Genomic DNA, 20256 nt, shown 5'->3' with positions numbered 1-20256 from the left:
ATGCCGATTCTAGGACTATGCCATCTTTGGTGCTGGATGGGGTTGCACTGCCCCAAACAAACCCCATGCGCAATCTGGGGGTCCCTCTAGACCAGCCTTTCTCAACCTTTTGACTCTGGAGGAACCCTTGAAATATTTTTCAGGCCTCAGGGAACCCCTGCACATTCAGGCTCAAATATAGGCCAGAAGTGACAAAATTATTCGTTTCGTGTGTGGGCCGGTATATATGCGTTAACAGTGTTCTTAAACTAAAAATAAAGAATGAAACTTACCTCTTTAATGTGAAGTTGCTCAAATTTGAAATAATTTTTTAAATCATGATCTCCCAGGGAACCCCTAGTGACCTCTCGCGGAATCCTAGGGTTCCACAGAACCCTGGTTGAAAAACCCTGTTCTAATTGCGCATGGGGTCTGTTTGGGGTGGTGCAGTTCCATCCAGCACCAAAGATGGCATAGTCCTAGAATCAACATGCCCCAAAATTCAAAGCCACTTAGTCTTGTAAAGGTTCACTTGAAACCTGTTGTTCCCCATCTAGACCCTCACAGCCTCCAGCCACAGCCTTTTCAGAAAACAGATCTATATTTTAAATCATGATCTCCCAGGGAACCCCTAGTGACTTCTCATGGAATCCTAAGGTTCCACAGAACCCTGGCTGAAAAACCCTGTTCTAGACTCATGACTCCTGCTCAAAGAGTAGGTGGCAGTTGTGGCTAGGAGGGCCTTTGCACAACTTCATATTGTGTACTAGTTGCACCCGTCCCTAGATTGAGGGGCTCTGCTCACAGTCACTCATGCCCTAGTCACCTCCCAGTTGAACTACTGTAATGCACTCTACATGGGGCTGCCCATGAAGAGACCGGAAACTTCAGCTGGTGCAAAATGCAGCAGCATGGGCAGCTATGTGTGTTTCTAGAACAACATGCGTTACACCTCTGTTCTGTGAGCTGCATTGGTTAACAGTTTGTTTCTGGGCCCAATTCAAGGTGCTGGTTTTGATCTTTAAAGTCCTACATGGTATGGGGCTGGGTTACCTGAGGGACCACCTCTCCCCGATTACATCTCCCTGTCCCATCAGATCCAGCAGAGAGGGCATGCTACAGGTCCTGCTGGCTAGGGAGCTACTTTTGATGGATGGGCCTTTTCGGCCATGGCGCTGACTTTATAGAACATTATCTCTGCACACCCCACCCCCAAAGTCAAGTTGGCTCCATCCCTGTTGATTTTCCTGAGGTCCCTCAAAACCTGGTTGTGCAGGGGACCGGTGAGATGGTGAGGTGACTCCATTATTATAAACATCTGCTCTTCGCCTAATATATGTTCTTTTTTGCCTTGTGTTTTTAAAGTTTTTTTAAATAAGAGTTGTTTTGTACAAATCAATTGTTTTTAGCCTTGTTGTACACCACCCAGCTGCCCAGAGTCTCTTGTTTGTGAGATGGGCAGCCATATAAATTTGACAAATAAATAGAAGAAAACTACATGGACCAGCTTCTGCTCTGAAATTGGATTTTTCATTGCTTTCATCTTGCTTACCAATCCCCAGTTCTGTCCTAAGATTTTTGAAGCAGATTTGGTCAATGGAGGGATTTGCATTAATGTGTAGGAAGAGAAGTGTGTATTTCATTGGCAAATGGACACAGTAAGATATAATCCTACAAATTACCTGAAAAGGTAGACCTAAGTGTATTGTGGGAAACACTTTTGTTCATCCTACAAAAGCTTCCAAATGGATATGCTCCAAATGTCAAAACTACAGATGACATCCTATTTTATAGTATTAAAAAGATTAACCAGATTCTTACCTGAACTGTTTATATGCTTGATGCATATAACCTTATTTCAGCACAATATAATCAGGTGAGTAAAACAATATACTTAAAATGCAAAATATGAAAAACAGGATTAAAATAGTCTAGATAGCCCGTGTTCCAAGGCACTTTGTGTGTCTTGCTACATATTTTCTACTTTTCCTGAATAACCTGCCTTTTACTTTTATTATTCAATATCGGTTTGGATATTGCATTATAATATATACTCTAAGGAAATCTACTCTCAGTTTTAGATTTCATTGACAGAGCATTATAACCTGGCAAAACACAACAAAACACAGTCTGACAGTGAGTTACTCATTGGAATGTACCTCATAATATATACTATATGGAATGTTGTCATTAGGTGTTGAAACCTACCTACTATTTTTTTTATACCTTTCTAATAGAAATGTTTACTGCTAATAATTTCTGTGTTGCCATGTTTAAGACTGTGAAAGCACATATATCCTTTTTCATATTTAGTGTGGTAAAGTTCTGTAATCTGAGACTTGCAAAAAACAAATGGATAGTTGAAAGAATCCATAGAAATCAGTTAAAGTTTGTTAAAGTCAATGACCCAATAAATTTATGATGGCTAGGAATGTTATGGCAGTCAAATGTTGTGAGTGTCTTCATGGGTCTGAGTAGGAATAATCAAGGTCATCACAAATTTATATCTAAATATTAGAAGAATTCACTGTGTACAATACCCTCGAGTTTGTTTGCTTGTTTTTAATCTGTATATTCTGCGTTTTTAAAGGAAATGTAGATGCTAGATCTGATAACTTGATTTTATTTTTGAAAGCATTTTTGGCTACATTGAAATATGATGAACCCTCTGTTAAGAATGGCAGCAATAATGCAGCTAACAAATAGTTGTTCATAGGGTGGTTCATGTCAGAACCAAGCTTGCCTCTGACTCAGTGAAACTAATTCTGAGTCAGAGAAGGAATTGGAAACTTACTGGGCTGGAATTGGAGAAACAAAACTCCAGCATGACTCAGCAGAGCGGGAAAACTTACAACACTGATTGGGTGAGATCTGGAGGAGAATTTGAATATGCCAATCAGTGCGCGCCAGAGACGGACTGAAAAGTGTGCAAAGGCAAACGCAAAGGCACAGGCAGCTAGATTGGCTACAGGAGACTCCAAGCGCGCCAACAATCGGGATAAAAGGCAGCCGCGCAGACAGCGAGCTGCCAGAGACAACTGATCCTCTAACTCTGCAGCTTCAGGAGGAGAGTCCTTACCCGGTATTGGAGTCAGTGTCTGTGGCTGAAGAGGAACCAGCACTCAAGTTCCATTCCAAAGACAAATTGAATCCTGCATTTGCTGTCAGCGAGGAAACAGTCAGCCGTGCCCGGCAGCCTTCACCTTGCTTGTAGCCATGAATCTCCACGATACCCTCAGCAGCATGAGTCGGCTTCAGCTTCCCAGCGCTGCCACTTGTCCACAGTTCTATGTGACCACGCTTTGCAGACTCCAGCGTGTTCAGAAGTTTCACATCTATCCTGTTCGGGATCTAGAATCGTGGACCACAAGGTCCTTCCAGCCAAGTCCAGTCTAGTTCCAAGTTCCAAGTCTTGCTCCAAGTCTCCAGTCCAGAGAATCCAGCCTAGTCCAGGATTTCCAGCCAAGTCCAGCCTATTTTCCAGTTCCAAGCCTTGCTCCAGATCTCCAGTCCAGAGAATCCAGCCTAGTCTGGGGCTTCCAGCTGAGTCCAGCCTAGATCCAAGTTCCAAGCCTTGCTCCAGACCTCCAGTCCAGAGAATCCAGCCTAGTCTGGGGCTTCCAGCCGAGCCCAGCCCTGTTCTGGTTTTGAGCCTTGGCTTCAAGTTCAGAGTACCCAGCCTAGTCCAGAATCCCCAACAGAGTCTAACCTTGCTCTGAATTCGAGTTCTGCTCCAAGCCTCCAGTTCATCCCTGTCTGCTGTTTGTAGTCCTGTTCCAGATCCAGTGAGTCAGAAACTCAGCGTCAGCGTCATTCCAGTACTGTTCCAGTTCGAGAACTCTTACCTCCAGCCTTTGTGTTCCAGTTGAATCCAGTTGGCCAGTTGGGCTTGTTTAACCCAGTCTCGCATATCAAGGACTTACTTATTGTAAATAGATATTAATAAAGAATATTCTTTGAGAACCTGTCTGGTGCTTAGTCTGAACAGGACAGTTCAAATCATAGAATCATAGAGTTGGAAGGGGCCAGTTATGCCATTAAGTCCAACCCCCTGGTAAGAATCCAGATTAAAGTATCCGAGATGTTTAGCATCCCAGACAGATGGCTGCTTGAACACATCCACTGAAGAGGAGTCCACCATCCTTCTGGATAAGTGATCCCACTGTTGAACAGCTTTTACTGATGCAAAGTTTTTTCCCCTAACACTCAATTGGAATTCTGCCTTTTTGTAACTTAAGTCCATTATTCAATGTCTTACACTCTGGAATGAGAGGAAACCGTCCTTGAACTTCTATATGAGAGCCTTTCAAGTATTTGGAATGTGTTGTCATGACCTCACTGAATCATCTTCTCTCAGGGCTAACCATGCCCAGCTCCTTCAATCTCTTGTCATAAGTTTTAGTTTCTAATCCCCTGATCATCTTTGTTTTCCTTCTTTTAATGTGTTCCATTTTCTCTGAATCCTTCTTAAAGCGTGATTTGCAGAACTGGGTCCAGTAATCAAGATGGTATCTGACCAAAGTAGAACAAAGTGGAAAAATTAATTTCCATGATTTGGAAATTATAGTTATGTGGATGCAGCCTAAAGTTACATTTACTTTCTTTGCAGGTACATTACACTGCTGGCTCATGGAATGGTTGGATAAGAGGCAGCTTAGCCCTCAGAAGGGATGTGGGTGTGGCTAGTGTTAAGGCAACGGGCTAGAAACTAGGAGACAGAGTTCTAGTCCTGCCTTAGGCCTGAAAGCTGGCTGGGTGACCTCGGGCCAGTCCCTCCCTCTCAGCCCAACTCACCTCACAGGGTTGTTGTTGTGGGGAAAATAGGAGGAGGAAGGAGTATTAGGTATGTTCTCTGCCTTGAGTTATTTATAAAAATAATAAAAGGCGGGATAGAAAATAAAATATGTCTCAGAAGGGACCCTCACTAATTTTGGGGGCTGTCAAGGTGATGGGAGAGAAATGTACTTTGGGACTTGCAAGATTCTGTTAAGGTAACCTTACAATGAATGAGTTCATCTAGGGTGGTTCCTGCCTGGACTACTTCATAAGGCTGACAATATCAGAGGAGTATCACCTCAACTGTGAACATGAAAAACGTATCAAGCCATCATTACGAACATTAAGGGGTCAAAGTCAGTACTTAGTTTGAATCCAGAAAATAATAACACAATTTCAATTTTAATCCAAGGCAAGCCATTCAGTATTACAGTGATCTAAGTCTCCTGTGTCTCCTATGGTTACTCCAACCATAAAGTGGAAAGTCAACTCTACAAAATGACACCATACCTAATTATAGGAGACTGGAATACTAAAGTCGAAGTAAGATGTTATGAAATAATGGAAAAATTTGGTCTCAGTGTAGGAAATGGTACAACTGTGCTAAGCAAATTTACTGTTCATAGCAAATACATTCTTCCAACAACCTAAAAGAAGACGCTACACATGGACATAACTGGTGGACAGCACCAAAATCAATTTGACTATTATCTTCAAGCAAAGTGGGAGGAACTGTGTTCAGTCAACCAAAACAGGACTGGGTATTGACTGTGGTTCAAATCATGAACAACTTCTTGCAGAATCACACTTTAAAACTACCCCCCCCCAAATCATCAGATCAAGATATGACTTCAGCAGTATCCCATATGATTATGCAGCAAAGAATAGATTCCATACTGAATCTGTTTGATTTGATATATAGAATGCCTGAAGAACTCTAGACTGGAATTCATGATATCAGTAAAGATAAAAAAACAAAAATATCCCCAAATGAATGAGTGAATAAATGAAAGTGAAATGGCAGGGTACCGACAAAATGAAAATAGTTGAAGAAAGGTGAAAAACAAAAAGGCAGGAGAGAGGAAGATTTAAATTTGCCAAGTAAACATCAAATACCGGAGAAGACCAAGAAAGACGAAGGCGAAGCCTCCTCCTGTACTATCACCCCAGGATGTATGTTCCACTCCCGTTCTGCCTCTCATCCAGAGAGTGCGCTTGCTGACTTACTTCCCTACTTCTCTGTGCAGCAAACACCCCAAGCTTCCACCAACATCAATTCCTTCTCACAGCTCTTCCATCTTTATTGCATGCTGATCACAGGGGTTGTAGCCATGAAATAAAAAGATACCTGCTAGTTGGAAGAAAGACTGTGGCAAGTCTAAACGAAATATTAAAGTGCAGAGACATACTATTGAGAACAGAGATACATATTTTCAGGGCTCTGGATTTCTCAGTTGTAACATATAGTTGTTAAAACTGGAATATCAGAAAGGCTGAGTGAAGCAAAATAGATCCCTTTGAATTGTACGTTGGAGACAGTTAAGAAGAACAAATTCAGTTTGAGATGGAATAAAACTGGATTGCTCATTTGAAGCACTGATAACTGAAAGCTTAGGTGTTTAAGGGAAGAATCTTTAGAAAAGGCCCTAATGTTTAGAAAGATTGGAGGCAATCAAAAGAGAGGCTAGATAATATCACAGTGGACACAAGCTTAAAGAAGCGTTTACTGATCAGCAGTCCTGCAAATGATATCTCTTGGGTCCTAAAACAGTCAGGGATGACTGATTACAACTACAAGCGAGCTAGACCAAGTTTATGTGCTCCATGGAGTTACATGTATCTACAAGTATAAGTTTATGTTACATGGCGCAGTAAATAAACATTGTACAAAAGTTCCCGAGTACTTGTTTTTAGGGATCATCTGACTTACAGTGGCCAAACTGAAACCATACAGATTTGGGTGCAGACATAATTCAAGGTCCACTATTTTGGATAGATGTAAACATTAAAGCACAGGAGGACATGGAAATTGTGGTGGCTTTCGGCAGTGCAGCTGGTTCTCAGGAAGGAGGGGTACATTCCAAGAAGGGGGAAAAGGTAAGAGGAAACATAGTCCAGGGGGCAGTTGTGAAAAAACCAAGAGGTTCAGAATAGCCCCGCCCTAAAACTTTCCCACGTTATTTGCCCTTAGGTTAGGTAGAGTTGCTTTAGTCTGGCAAGGTTCTGTCTACATGGCGTTAGCAAATGAAGAACTGGAGTTTGGCTGGGTTGGTTCTTCGTCGTTCTTGGGCTGGGCCTGACATAAATATGAAGTTGATTTGTACTCTTCTTAGCTGCCTGTGTTAACCTAATTCCAGGTTTTGTATTAGGTAGAAAATTTTACGCAGATTAAAGAAAGGGCATGAGAATGAAGGAGCTTCATCTGTGTAAAACAGTATCATTTTGTATAGGACATAAAAAATATAATGGTATAACAGGCTTATGAAAACCCATGGCTTTTAAGACTAAAACATTTTCTTAAATGAGATCTATAGTAATTTTTTAAAAATAAGAGGGCTAAATGTGTTAATGTAAGCAGTGTGAACTGAAGTGTGACATGTGGTTTGGACAGACCCTTGTGGCATTCAGTGTGAATTCTGTTTTTAAAAACTTGCTTTTGAAAACTTTTCATTAAATCTGAGTAATTGATGAGTAGTTTCTTTTTCGTTTTCAAACAATATATTACATTATATTGGGATAAAATGTTGCCTCCCTGCTTTTCTCCAGTTACTTAAAGTGATTATAGATATATGGAAAGGTTGGAGAATAATTAACCTTTTTATTTGAAGAGGTGATACGATTGTTACAATGCTGGAATCATAGTAACTTTATTCAGTCATTTTTTTAAAAGCAGGATTACATTATAGCATTTGTTAGTTTTCATTTGTTTGTATCTAAGAGCATACATTACATGCTAGATGGATCTTATACTGCATCCACTGTGTGTGCAACAGAATTGTTACAAGCAAGGTGGTTTGTCTTGAATATATCATTTGAATTATTGTTAAACTCTACAGACTTTAGCAATAACTTGTCAGTTGACAACAGCATTTAGTATTTAGAGTTCTTAATATAATATGGCACTGGATTACAGTTTATTTCTTTGGGAACTTTTTGATTAGAAAAGTAATAATTAAAACTTGATTCTAGAGGTTCGTTCTGATAATTCTTTTTTCCCTTTCTTTGTAGGCTCAGCAGACGGTTTGGGGAAAATAATACAGAGATTTCCCTTAAAGGATTTGGATGATACTCCTTTCCCACAGGGAATAGAGTTGGTAAGTTGATCAGTAGCATGCATTTATAAACTCTTAATTCTGGGTTTGTCCATTACCATTAGCTTAGCTGCGGCTGTAAATTTATGTTGTGAACAAATCATTGCTTGACTATTAGAACTTAGTATGATGTGTGAATGTGGGATTCTGGGCTTCATTAGCCTACAAAAAGACAAGAACTAATATATTGGTAATCTAAAAACAAATCCTGATTTTATTAACTGGTTTCTTTCAGAAACCTATCTTTCTAGCAGATGAAGCAAGAGTCCTACATTTACTTATTATGTTAAGTTTGGTTAATCTAGCTTCTTAGCCACACTCACCTATGAGTGGAGCCAGAATGTATGTGTTGGCTCATCATTGGGTTGCCTTTGTCATGCAAACTAGCCTGATATCTCTCACATATTTGCATTTGTTTGTAGACCTCAGGATATTATGTAGTGATATTTACAATGTGAAATAGGTGACCGTCTAGTTCTAGTGAAGACTTAAGATACAACAATTTAAATTTATTTATTTATTAAATTTATATAGCCTCCCATCTCACTATCATAACTCTTTAATAAATCCTTTCATGATCAGTCATATCAGCTTTTTTAATTTCAGAATTGTGCTTTAGATTTCTTGACTCTTTAGGTATGACATTCCTGTTCTTCAAATACAACCTTCAACTTTAAGACTACAGTAGACAGAGCTCTGAAAAGGGTCAGGGAAAGAAGGTTAATGATTTCTTGGTGTGATTATCACATTCAGCATAAGAATGTTTTTAAAAATGGAAAAACCCATGGCTTTACCTATATTACTCAGGTGTCTGTCCTCATGTCATATATCCAGTATTGCTGGTATTCATTTTTGGAGAAGAGGAATACATAATATTACACATTTGCCAAATTTCAAGAGGGGTAAGTGCAGGCACAGAAACAAATTTTGATATTAATGTTTTCTTCTGAATTAGAAACTGTACAAGTAATAGACATTCTGTGAATTGAGAACTGCTGGTTGTTTTTTTGTTTTTTTTTAGTAATGATAACATTTTTATTGCAGTGCATCATTTGATGTATGCAGAAAGGTCTGGGCTACAGTATGATGATTTTGATTTAACTGTGTCCAAATATGCCAGAATTGATAAACTAGCTTTAAATCAGTGAGTTATCAACTCATCTCAGTTTCCACCAAATATTCTAAGACCTTACTGCTTAGAAGACTGTCAGGATATAATTCCCACCAGACATGTATGGATTATACATTATCTGCACTGTAAAGTATCAGGGCATGGTCAATCCAACTCAATCAACCACTTCAGTTTAATAAGAGTAACATCTGTGTAGAATCCAATTCCATGATAGAACTGCATACAATAGCGGCAATTTTAGTAATATTCTCACTGGATACTTACTCTAAAATATGCAGCATCTATATACAATATTTAAAATCCCATTTAAGGATCCTATATGCAGGCATTGTGCATATTTAGATTGGCATCCAGGATAAGGCATATTTTAGTGTTACAGCAGCCATATGGCATAGAGGCTTTCTGGCACTCATGCATACAGTAAGGCAGTGTAAACATAGTTTTTTGGTTTAGAGCCATAAAAGGAAATCCTTATCACTATACATTTGCACATGCAAGACTAACTGTAAGCTTCCTGTTCTTATAAACAAGATCATGATATTCTGACATAAATTGTGGACGGATGTGCATAATAACCCATTATTTTGGTATGTTTTTAAATTCATCCATACATACTGTGGGAACATTTTTTTCTGTTTCTTGTAAAAGTCACATTGTCAGGAAAATACTTTTAGAGATGTGATTCAAAAATTTAGCATAATGAATTCTTGGCTAAGATGCAGTTGTATTATGGGAACAGAATACAGTAAGAGCAATAAGTTCTGAAGCTGTGTTACATACATACAAAAAGGCTTCCCTTTAAATTATAGTTGTGTTTGTGTCAATAAATAGGAACTTTCCAAAAAAAAAACCAACTCCACATTTTGTTGGCCTTTTGAAAATAGGTAATTACTTCACTGAATTTCTTGATGCTAGGGATGTTACATGTTACCAAATATACAGGATTTAAATATTTTGTTTTACATTTTTGATTTAGGTGCATTTACGTTTATTATTTTTATACTGTGGCATTCCATATAATTTATGGAATTGGACTGTTGTTGTCAGTCCATATAAGACTGACAACAACTGTCCAATTCATAGTAAAAATAACCTTATAAACAATGTAAACACATTGTAATATGTCATGTATAAACTCAGTTACGAAGTTGACAATTATTAAAATCTATAAAACCGTCCACAGGTTTTTATAAAAGTGATGAACAGCATTTCTGTTGCTTCTCTTAAAACTGCTGCTTAGAATAGGGATTCCTACAGTATTTGTTAGCTTTTTGCTTTCTTCTGTCATGGAGGCTCAAGGTATTGTACATGGATATTGGGTGTGTCTCCATTCAGATCTTTTCCAGACCTAGGCCTCCATCGCTTCAGTAAGTTGCTGAAATCATCTAACAATGAGCTCTAATCAAAAACTTCTTTTTCTTTAATGGGGAGTGAGGGAATGATGACAATCCCATCTTTGTATTTAGAAGAATGAAACAGTGCAATATAGATTTCTCTTTGTTCACAGCTATTTGTAAAGATGCAGATACATTACTTCCTCCTTAAATTACAAGTGACGTTGCATTTATTGCCAAATAGATGATGGGACAACTCATCCTAGCTCTATACCTTCTGACCACTTTTTTTCGGGCTTAGTTTATTTCTTAATCTATGGAACATCGACTTGTCTCTGTAGTCCAGTGTTATAATTTTATTGTCTGTTAATTACTTTTGACAGTAGTGAGTGGTGGACAGAATTGGGTTGATTTTAGGAAATGTTCATTATCTTTGTGTTTTATAAACTTTCTCCTAAAGAATGGCAGTAGAGAACATAACAAGGAAGATTTTAGGTTGTAGGCTTTCCCTCCCTCTCTAACACTGAATAATAGAACTCTTCCCTTGATCTGTGTCAGAGAGTTATATTACATGGATTGGTGGGGTCTTCACATTTATCTGAATTCTTAAGATATTTTGGAGGCTATGAAGTATGTCAAGTAGCGCATGTGGCTCAGTATCTCTCTTATAAAACTGAGGACATGCCTGTTATCTCTACAGACACTTAGGTCTTGAAAAATGGAAAAGGACTAAGTATTTGTGAGTTATTTGACCATTACAATATGGAATTTGAGACTCTTCTGCCTGGAACTATTTTTTCCTTCAGATAGGTCATTTGTTTTGAGGTGACCTATAGGTAGAAAGTCATAACAACAACAACAACAACAAGTAGAATTATAGATTGATTAGATCATTTTGTTTAATCTGATGGCCTGCATATGCTTTTTTTATTATATATTATTAATTATTAATTCAAAATCAAATAATGCAAGAAAATATGAACACCCTCCCACCTTATCTAATTTGGTAAGACAAACATTCATAGATTGCCAAAGCTATTGCATCTATTACCCACTCGTTCACATCAAGAGATGACTTAGTCTTCCAGCATGGAGAAAATTAATATTTTTGTTATAACAAAGAACTTATACACAATATTTTGTTTGTCCAATCATACAGCTGAAATTTAAAATTCAAGAAAATATAAATGTATCTCATAAAGATACATTAAAATTAAAATAAAGGCACCCAGTTTAAAACAATAATCCCCCCAAATTGTGTTATTTTGCATTATAAAAACATGTGTGTTAAGGAAACTTTGCATTACATTTCCAGTGATTCTGGGAAAATTGGAGTCTCAGCTAAAAATGTAGCTAGAGTTCACTATGACCGAAAACTAAACTTTAGCTGTGTCATTTTTAATCTTAAATCATATGTTTCTTCATTTCTACTAGCAGAATTCCATTCTTTTTTTGAAATATGAACCTTTAAAACTAAACTTCATTCTTTTGTAAGGTTCAGAAGAGGAAGCATGCTCATATAAAGAAATCATATATAGAATATTAATTCTTTTCAAATCATGTGGATATGGATTGCCCAAAAGGACAGTCTTGGTTTAGTGAAAGAGATTGCAATTAAAAAATATTAGCTATTAGCATACCTGGCAATCATGTTTATACACTAGCCTTGAATTCTTTGAAATGAATTTAGGAGAGCAAAATATTGGGAAGGCTGTATTTTATCAGTTTCTGAAAAGATATGCAAAGCACAGATTTTTGCCATTCTTTTGAAAGGAAGTATAGGTCATTCTGTTCTATTGAGCTATCTTGAAAACTATTAATTTGTTTCATTGAAATGTATTCAGATATTTCTCTGTATTAATAATCTTGCTTTAAGCTATCAAACAAGATCGGTTAAACAATTTTAATTATAGTGGAATATATAGGATCTTGATAAATACAGTTTGAAAGCTGTATCTCATGATGACAACATTAGAGGGCAAAATTATCTTTGAAAGTCATGATTACCTTTGTTCCAAAGCAATTTCAACAAATATTTGCTACTGTCATTTCTGAACCTTATCCTATAATTCCAAATGCAACTAAGTATAGAGTTCATTCTGAAAGAGTATTATTCTTCTAGGTCTAATGTTTCAATTTTTGGTGGAGTATTTTTACATTATAAATCTTAATTTTCTATACTAAAACAAAACCTTCCAGAACAAAATGATTTCTGTTTCAAGTGAGATGTTAAACCAAGTAATTTAAAAGACAAGCTTCCAAAGTAAACAGTGTAATTTAAAGGTCATTAAATATTGCTGTCAATGTACTAAAAAGAAAATGGAAAACTAGTCTAGTAAAAAAAAGAAAAAGTACATGGCAGCGGGGCATCAGACGAATGGGGCAAAAACTATTCTTTCCCATTAAAGATTTCAGTTTCTATTAATCCATTAAAATTAATTGCTAGTTAAACATCAACAATGTTGAAATTTATGTTTATTTCTCCTGCCACTTTGAATATCGGTTCTTAGCTTTTTCTTTTTCTTCTATTCTTGCTGTAGTCCACCTTGAAATGCTTTCGTGTCATCCCAGCTCTTGCTTGAATAGATTAAGTGCGTTTATAATTGTAGTTTTTATGATACCTTTTCAAACTAAATTTTCCCACCACAGTTTCTAATGCTGCAGACTGTTATTATCCTCTTCTTCCCTGAAAATGACTCTTGGTTATTCTTTCTCACTGCTCCTTCTTTTTCTATCACTTGAACGTAAATCAGTATGTGGAGGTCTTATTTTTGGAAGAGTTTCAATTTAATTTTAACGAAACATCAAATTTCCATTGTCAATTTTGCAGAAGTCACTATTTATATTCATAGTTTAAAAAGCTATATTTTAAAATAAATTGTCGTGAATTAATTGATACCTGTGTTAAAGCCAATGTACCAAGCACTTCACCTGATATGTCAAAAAGATGTGGATATGCACTGCTGGGATTGGGTTTCATTTCCATTTGTTTGTTTAGTTTTTGTCTAAATGGGATTAAAAGTGTGTGTAGGTAATATGTAAGACAAAAAGTATTACCTACAAAAGTTATTACTGTGTTGTATGAAAATATGTATGCTAAGTTTAAACTTTGCTACTGTGCATGTGCATTCATGTGGTACATAATGAGTCACTAAGTCTCTTCTTTAATCATGTGTTTGTGGTTTTCAATTCAAGTGTGTACAAGTACAAAAATGCATGTATTTCATGGCAAGTCAATTATGCTTCTAAGTGCATCTTGGTGAGTACTTCATAAAAAGCTTTTTTTTCTCCTTTCAAACTGAAACTTCAATTTTGGTGAAAAGCTTAATTTTTATTTTATTATTTTAAAATTATTTTAATTTATTAATTTTTATTAATAAAAAAATTATAATCCCAGTCAGTAATGGATATTTTATATTTTGAGTTGTTCATACTATAAATTATATCTGAGTTATGTATAAAAGATCTGCAGGTGTTCATTCCAAAGATATTTACAGTATATCTTTTTAATAGCTAATCTTAAGCTAATTTTAAGATTCAAAATAATTAATATAAAAAATTAAAATGATCATGGTACAGACTAGAAGCATTACTTCAGTTCTCTTCCACTAATACCCCCTTTACTTTTTCAGTATTAACCATGGTTTAGCATTACCTCTTTACTGACATATACTGTATACAGTATGTGTGATTAGTTTTAAGTAGGTAGAAGTTATTTGTAAACAACAATGAAAACTAATCATGGTGAGGATTAGATGATTTTTAGAGATGTCTTTTGGATTCAGGTCATCCAAACAGATGAAACATAGTTTTGGGATATGTCTAAATCAAAATGAATGTTCTTTAGACTGACGCTAAATTTTAAAGTAATGCTGTTATTTCCTAGTTTGTCCAAAATTTGATTACATTCTCCTACAGCACCTTATATTCTGAAACATTGCAAGATGGGAAGAAGAGAAAGAGATAGTTTTATGACTGACAGCTCTAGCTTTTATTCACAGTGAATGTTTTTAGCAGGGCTCTCCAGTCATAATACTTTGAGTGTGAGAATATTGAAGTAATGTTGCACAGTTCAGCACTTTCTGTTGGTTTTCTGTTCCTGGGGCAAAGAAAGTAAATGGTTTTGTGATGTTTGTGGGACCTAAGTCAGTGTAGCATTGGGATATGTGTTTGCTGGGACATGCTGTATTCTAAAAGTCTTCTGCCCATTGTCCCCCTCTCTGTCATCCATCCAAAGCCATTGCACTTTCGGTGACTTTTGAGCATTCACTGTAAGTACGTAGCCTTGCATCTCTTTTTCAATTCTTATTTTTACTACTACTTCTAGCATTTTTATTCAAAGTACCAAAAAGCCCTTATATTTATGTAAAAGCACTGCAAATCGAATTATCCATTCAGTTGTATCCGACTCTTGGCGATTCCATAAACCAGCTCTCTCCATGATTTTGATCTTGTACACTTTCTTTCAGTTGCTTTATATTTTGACCTGTGCCTGCTTTGATTACATCCAACCAGCACGTTCTTTGGCATCCTCGTCGTCTTTTGCCACTGACCGTTCCAAGCATAACGTCTTTCTCCAACGATGTTGATCTCATGACATGACCAAAGTAACTAAGTCTAAGTTTTGTTATTTTTCCTTCTAGTGACATGACTGGTTTTATGCGCTTCAACATAACATATTTGTTATCTTTGCAGTCCAAGGGATGCGCAAGAACCAACACCATAGTTCAAAGGAATCAATTTTCCTTCTATCCAACTTTTTCATCCTCCAACTTTCACAGCCATATGTAGTTATGAGGAACGCGACAGTGCGGACTAGTCTACACTTAGTCGTCAAGCTGACCTCCTTGTTTTTCCAAATTTGATTCATACTCTTCATTGCTGTGCGACCCAGCATGATTCGGCGTTTAATTTCTTAGCTGCATTCACCATTTTGATTGACCAGTGATCCTAAAAAGGTAAATTCTTCCATGCACTCCACCTCCTCTCCATCAATTACTATTTTGATGTTTCCATTCCTTGCAGTTGTCATGAGTTTGGTCTTTTTGATATTCAGAAAGAGACCAAACTTCTCGCTTTCTTCTTTGAATCTCATGATTAGGTGCTTTAGGCCTTCCTGGGTTTCTGAGAGGAGGGTTCTCTGCATATCATATGCATATCGAAGGTTATTGATGATTCTTCAGCCAATTTTTACCCCTATTTTTGATTCGTCTAGCTCCAGTTTCCTGATGATCACTTCGGCATACAAGTTGAATAAGAAAGGTGACAGAATGCAACCTTGTCACACACCTTTCTCGATCTTGAACCAATCAGTGTCTCCATATTGAGTTCATACAGTGGCTTCCTGATTTACATACAGTGACTTTACCAACTTCACCAAATGTAGTGGCACCCCAAGGTCTGCTAAGGCTCTCCATAGTTTGTCATGGTCAACACAATCACAAGCTTTCCTGTAGTTGATAAAGCACACATAAATTTTCTTTTGAAATTCGTGACGTTTTTCCATTATCCATCGTACGTTTGCAATGTGATCACGGGTGCCACGACCCCGTCTGAAACCAGCTTGGACATCTGGCAGTTCCCTTTAGATGACTGGAGCCAGGCGTTGTTGGGTGATTTTCAGTAGAATTTTGCTAGCATGAGATATAAGAGCAACAGTGCAGTAGTTGGAACACTCCTTTGAATCCCCCTTTTTTGGCAATGGAATACACACTGATTGTTTCCAGTTATGTGGCCATGTGTTGGTTTCCCAAATTTTCTGGCACAAAGCTCTGATAACTGCAGTTGGTACTGGTCTTAGCAATTCTGCAGGGATGTTGTCAACTCCTGGGGCCTTGTTGTTTGGCAGTTGGTTCATTGCCCACTTGACTTCTTCATCAAGGATGGCTGGTTCTAATTCTGTTTCTTATCCTCCTCTCTTTGATGTCGCTCCTCTATACTAGTAGCATACAGCTCTTCCTCATATTCTCACCATCTATTCTTGACACCTTGTTGGTCAGACAATTCTTTCTCTTGCTTATCTTCGATGATACCTTTGTGAGCCTTGAGAGGTGTCCGAATCTTTTTGATTAGTGCAAAAGCATTCCTAGTGTGTCTTTTTGTATAATCTTCCTCTAATTGTTTGCAACACTTCTCCCAGTAAACTTCACTATCTTTCCTTGCTGCCCTTTGGAAGTCAGCATTCAATTTTCTTACTTCTTCATGATTGCCCACTGCTTTAGCTGCCTTTCTCCTCTCAGCTATTCAGATGGTATTCTCTGAGAGCCATCTACACTTGTTCAGCCAAGTGTACATGCCGGTCCCAAGCCCAGACAAATGGGGAAGGTTAGGGAAAGACCTGGCAACCTACCTTGTAAAAAATTTTGCCAAGAAAATTCCATGAAAAGGCTCTCAAAAGCACTTACCTTCTATGAAATCAGTTCTTCTATATCAGTTCTACCAAAGAGATCATTCATTCCTAATTGCAGCTACATGTAATTATTGCAAGTAAGCCCCCAGCTTAGCTTTTCTTGATAGGAAAATTAGTTGCTAATATGTCAAATAATATTAAAATAAACTTGTCTGGAGGATAAATGTTGATTTGTTTATTTCTTGAAAGATGCCTAAGGAGCTAGAAATCTTAGATTTACCCAGTGGGAAGTTTATGTTCTGACAAGCTTTTTCTTTTCTTCAGTCTTTTCATCTGTTCCATCACTAAGTAAAAACCACTGGATATTCACTGTGTGCATAGTGACAATAAAAAGTCCAGACACCTCAAGTCCACATAGTAAGATTATGATTGAAGCTACAGAGTTAACAGAGAAAATGAAGCATCTTGCTTCAAAACATTGAGTCAACAGTTAGCAACTGGACCTAACAGGCAGTGTTTTAGACTTTTTTCCACTGCAAATGCCAGATCGATCTAGTTTCTAGTAACACTTCTTAAGTGTCTTTTAAAACTGCATGCCAGAAAAACTTAGTTCACAATGAATGTTTTGATTCTGGTCATAGTCATATACTTGCAGAGACTTGCTGATGTTTTAAGTTTCTAAGAGGTGATGTTGGATCCTTTTTTATATCTGTTTTGTGACCTTCATATTAAATTTGACCTTATTTCCCTATTTAATAGTAGAATTGGAGCTTGTTTAAGAAAATGGTCCAGAGTCCCTCTGGTGGGAGGAGATGGGCAGTGACAAATTTGATAAATAAATAAATAAATAAATAAATAAAGGGGGGCAGTTCATACTTTTTCCATATTTAGTCATATTTGTCCTGTTCAGACTATGAGGTGGCCAGGCAGATTTAATATCAAAAAATATTCTTTATTAAATAACTGTTTACAATAAATAAGTCCTTAGGATCAAGAGGTAGACTGGTTGCAATCAAGACCAACTGGGTAGCAATGACAAACCTGGCAAGGTTGCAGTAGGAGACTGTAGTAAAACAGCAGAGCAGGATTCACCGACGGAGGCTGGAAGGCTGGGAGAAGGTAGGGCACATGGCACTACTGGAACTGGGAACGATTGTCCATGAACTGGAACACCACTCGAACTAGGCTGGCACCGGAAAGCTGGGCGAGGCCGAACTGGATCCATTGGAAACGTCTTAGTTCCAACAAGAGGACTGGACTGGACTCGGTGACTCAGCCTGGGCTGGATACTCTGGACTAGAGACTCGAAGCAAGGCTGGACTCAGCTGGAGATACCGGACTGGACTGGAAGCTGGGCACACGACAAGGCTGGACTGGAGGTCCTGGTCTAGGCGAAGGAATAGACACACTATTGGACTGGACCACGGGTTCTAGGCAAGGTTGCAAGCCTGGTTCATGACAAGACAGATGCAAAGTTCCTGAGCAGTGTCGGGCAACCAGAGCACGGCTAGACTGGGCTGGAAATTCAAGGCAAGGCTGGAGGTCGAAAGCACGACAAAGCTGTACTGGAGACTTAGGACACGGCTGGGAGCTAGAAACATGACAAGGCTGAGCTGGAAACTCAAAGCAAGACTGAGGGCTTAAAGCACGACAAGACTGGGCTGGAGACTCTGGACACGGCTGGAAACTCAAAGCAAGGCTGGAAGCACATCTGGAACGCGCACAAGGTTGACAAGGAGGTCCGAAGCTAGACGCGAGACTGAGGCTGTGGGGTTCGGCAAGGAGAAAATCCTCAGTGGCAGCAGGTGCAGGATTCAAGTTCCCTCTGATAGGAAACACTGGCACTGATTCCCTTCTGGTTACAGATGCTGTTTCTGACATGGGTAAGGACTCTTCTGCTGGAACTGCAAACTTGAACGATCAGTTGTCTTCAGCGGCTTGCTCTTTGCACGTCTGCCTTTTATGCGGATCCTTTGCATGCCTGTTTCCTTCTGCAGCCAATCTGGCTGCCTCTTCCTTCGCGTGCTTTTCGGCACGTTGTTCACCTGTGCTGACTGGAGGATTCGAATCCTCCTCCAAAGACTGACCAATCAGCATCTGTGACTTTTCCCGTGCTGCTGACTCATCTCTGGGTTTTGCTTTCCTGGTTTCAGTGCAGTAAGTTTCTGTTTCTCCCTCTGACTCAGAAAGGGTTTCATTTTCTGAGTCAGAGGCTGGCTGGAATCTCACATTCTCGAGGAAAGGTACTCAAACAGCAGTGATTTCTAGAGGGTTGGAGATAAAATGCTTTGCTATTTGTTCCATCTATGGTAAATGCATAATTCATCTTTAAAAGATGAAAGTTATCAGCCACTCCAAAGTCAGCATCAGCATAGCTAAAATCCTTTTGTATGAGGTGATAAAATCTCAGAAATACAGTTTATTCTTTTGCCACCTAATACATCTGTGTATCAGAATCCCTGTTTGTCTCCCTGCCCCGATTGTGTTTATTTGCCTTGTTTATTGATCTTGTCCTTTCCTCAAAGGGGATCAGGCATATGTAGCATCTTCACTCTCATTTTCTCTATGAGGCAGTATTGAGAAGAGCACGTTAGACCAAGATACTGACTGTCCCCTGAGTGTCTGCTGGAAACTTTCTGATTAGGCCAGGAGAAAAACTGTAATATGTAATATAAGTCTAATTTCTATGCATTGTGTGTACAGCTATAATACTCCTACCAATTATTTTTGTCATGTATGCTTTGTTGCTTAGTGCCATATTCCATGATAAAAAGATAGGACAGTAGCCATTGGGCAGTAAGTGGATACTTTGGCAGCTTTTTCACATGTGTGATAACTGCACATGATTTTTAAACAAAACCAGAAATAAGTATCCTGTTTTTCTACTTGTTCTTATACTAAATCTTAGATGATTGATCCATAGCACAGTATTGTGTAAGTGATGGCTGTAGCTCTCCAGGATTTCAGACTGGAATGTGTTCCAGCTTTATCTGGAGTGGGCAGGGGTTGAACCCTGGATATCTGCATATAAAACTGCGACGCCATTATACCAGCAATACTTACCATTTCTTCAGTTCTCCTTATGGACTTGATACCACTGTATTTCTTAAGCTTATAAATACCTCTTCTCATATTAACAGCATTTGTTAGAACTGAACAGGCAACTCTTCAGGAGCATGAAGAGTGTGACTCCTTTACTACTGCTTTTTCATTTTCCTTGTTCTGAATCCTCCCTAGGCACTCACTTGGAATATTGATGCCATGAAATCTCCTGTAGAGGCCAGGAAGTGCTACATTGAGCACATTCTTGATATGAAACCTGATGACCAGTTCCACAGATGACCAAGTATTTCAGGTGCCTGATACTGATTCCTT

The 20256-nt window shown here is 38.2% G+C and overlaps 1 protein-coding gene across 2 annotated transcripts in view; it reads left to right on the top strand.

Annotated features, from left to right (window-relative positions):
* Positions 1-20256, top strand: part of SBF2 (SET binding factor 2) — a 266379-nt gene that overhangs the window by 47526 nt on the left and 198597 nt on the right. For both annotated transcript variants that reach the window (XM_063289456.1, XM_063289454.1), the window contains exon 2: positions 7984-8069. In XM_063289456.1, coding sequence (XP_063145526.1) covers positions 7984-8069 — 86 coding nt within the window. The remainder of the gene's footprint in view (positions 1-7983; positions 8070-20256) is intronic.

Source organism: Candoia aspera, chromosome 1 (assembly GCF_035149785.1).
Source record: "Candoia aspera isolate rCanAsp1 chromosome 1, rCanAsp1.hap2, whole genome shotgun sequence".
In the NCBI taxonomy this organism is placed as follows: domain Eukaryota; kingdom Metazoa; phylum Chordata; class Lepidosauria; order Squamata; family Boidae; genus Candoia; species Candoia aspera.
Note: the sequence above shows the minus strand (reverse complement) of the source record. Positions and strands in the feature narration are given on the sequence as shown.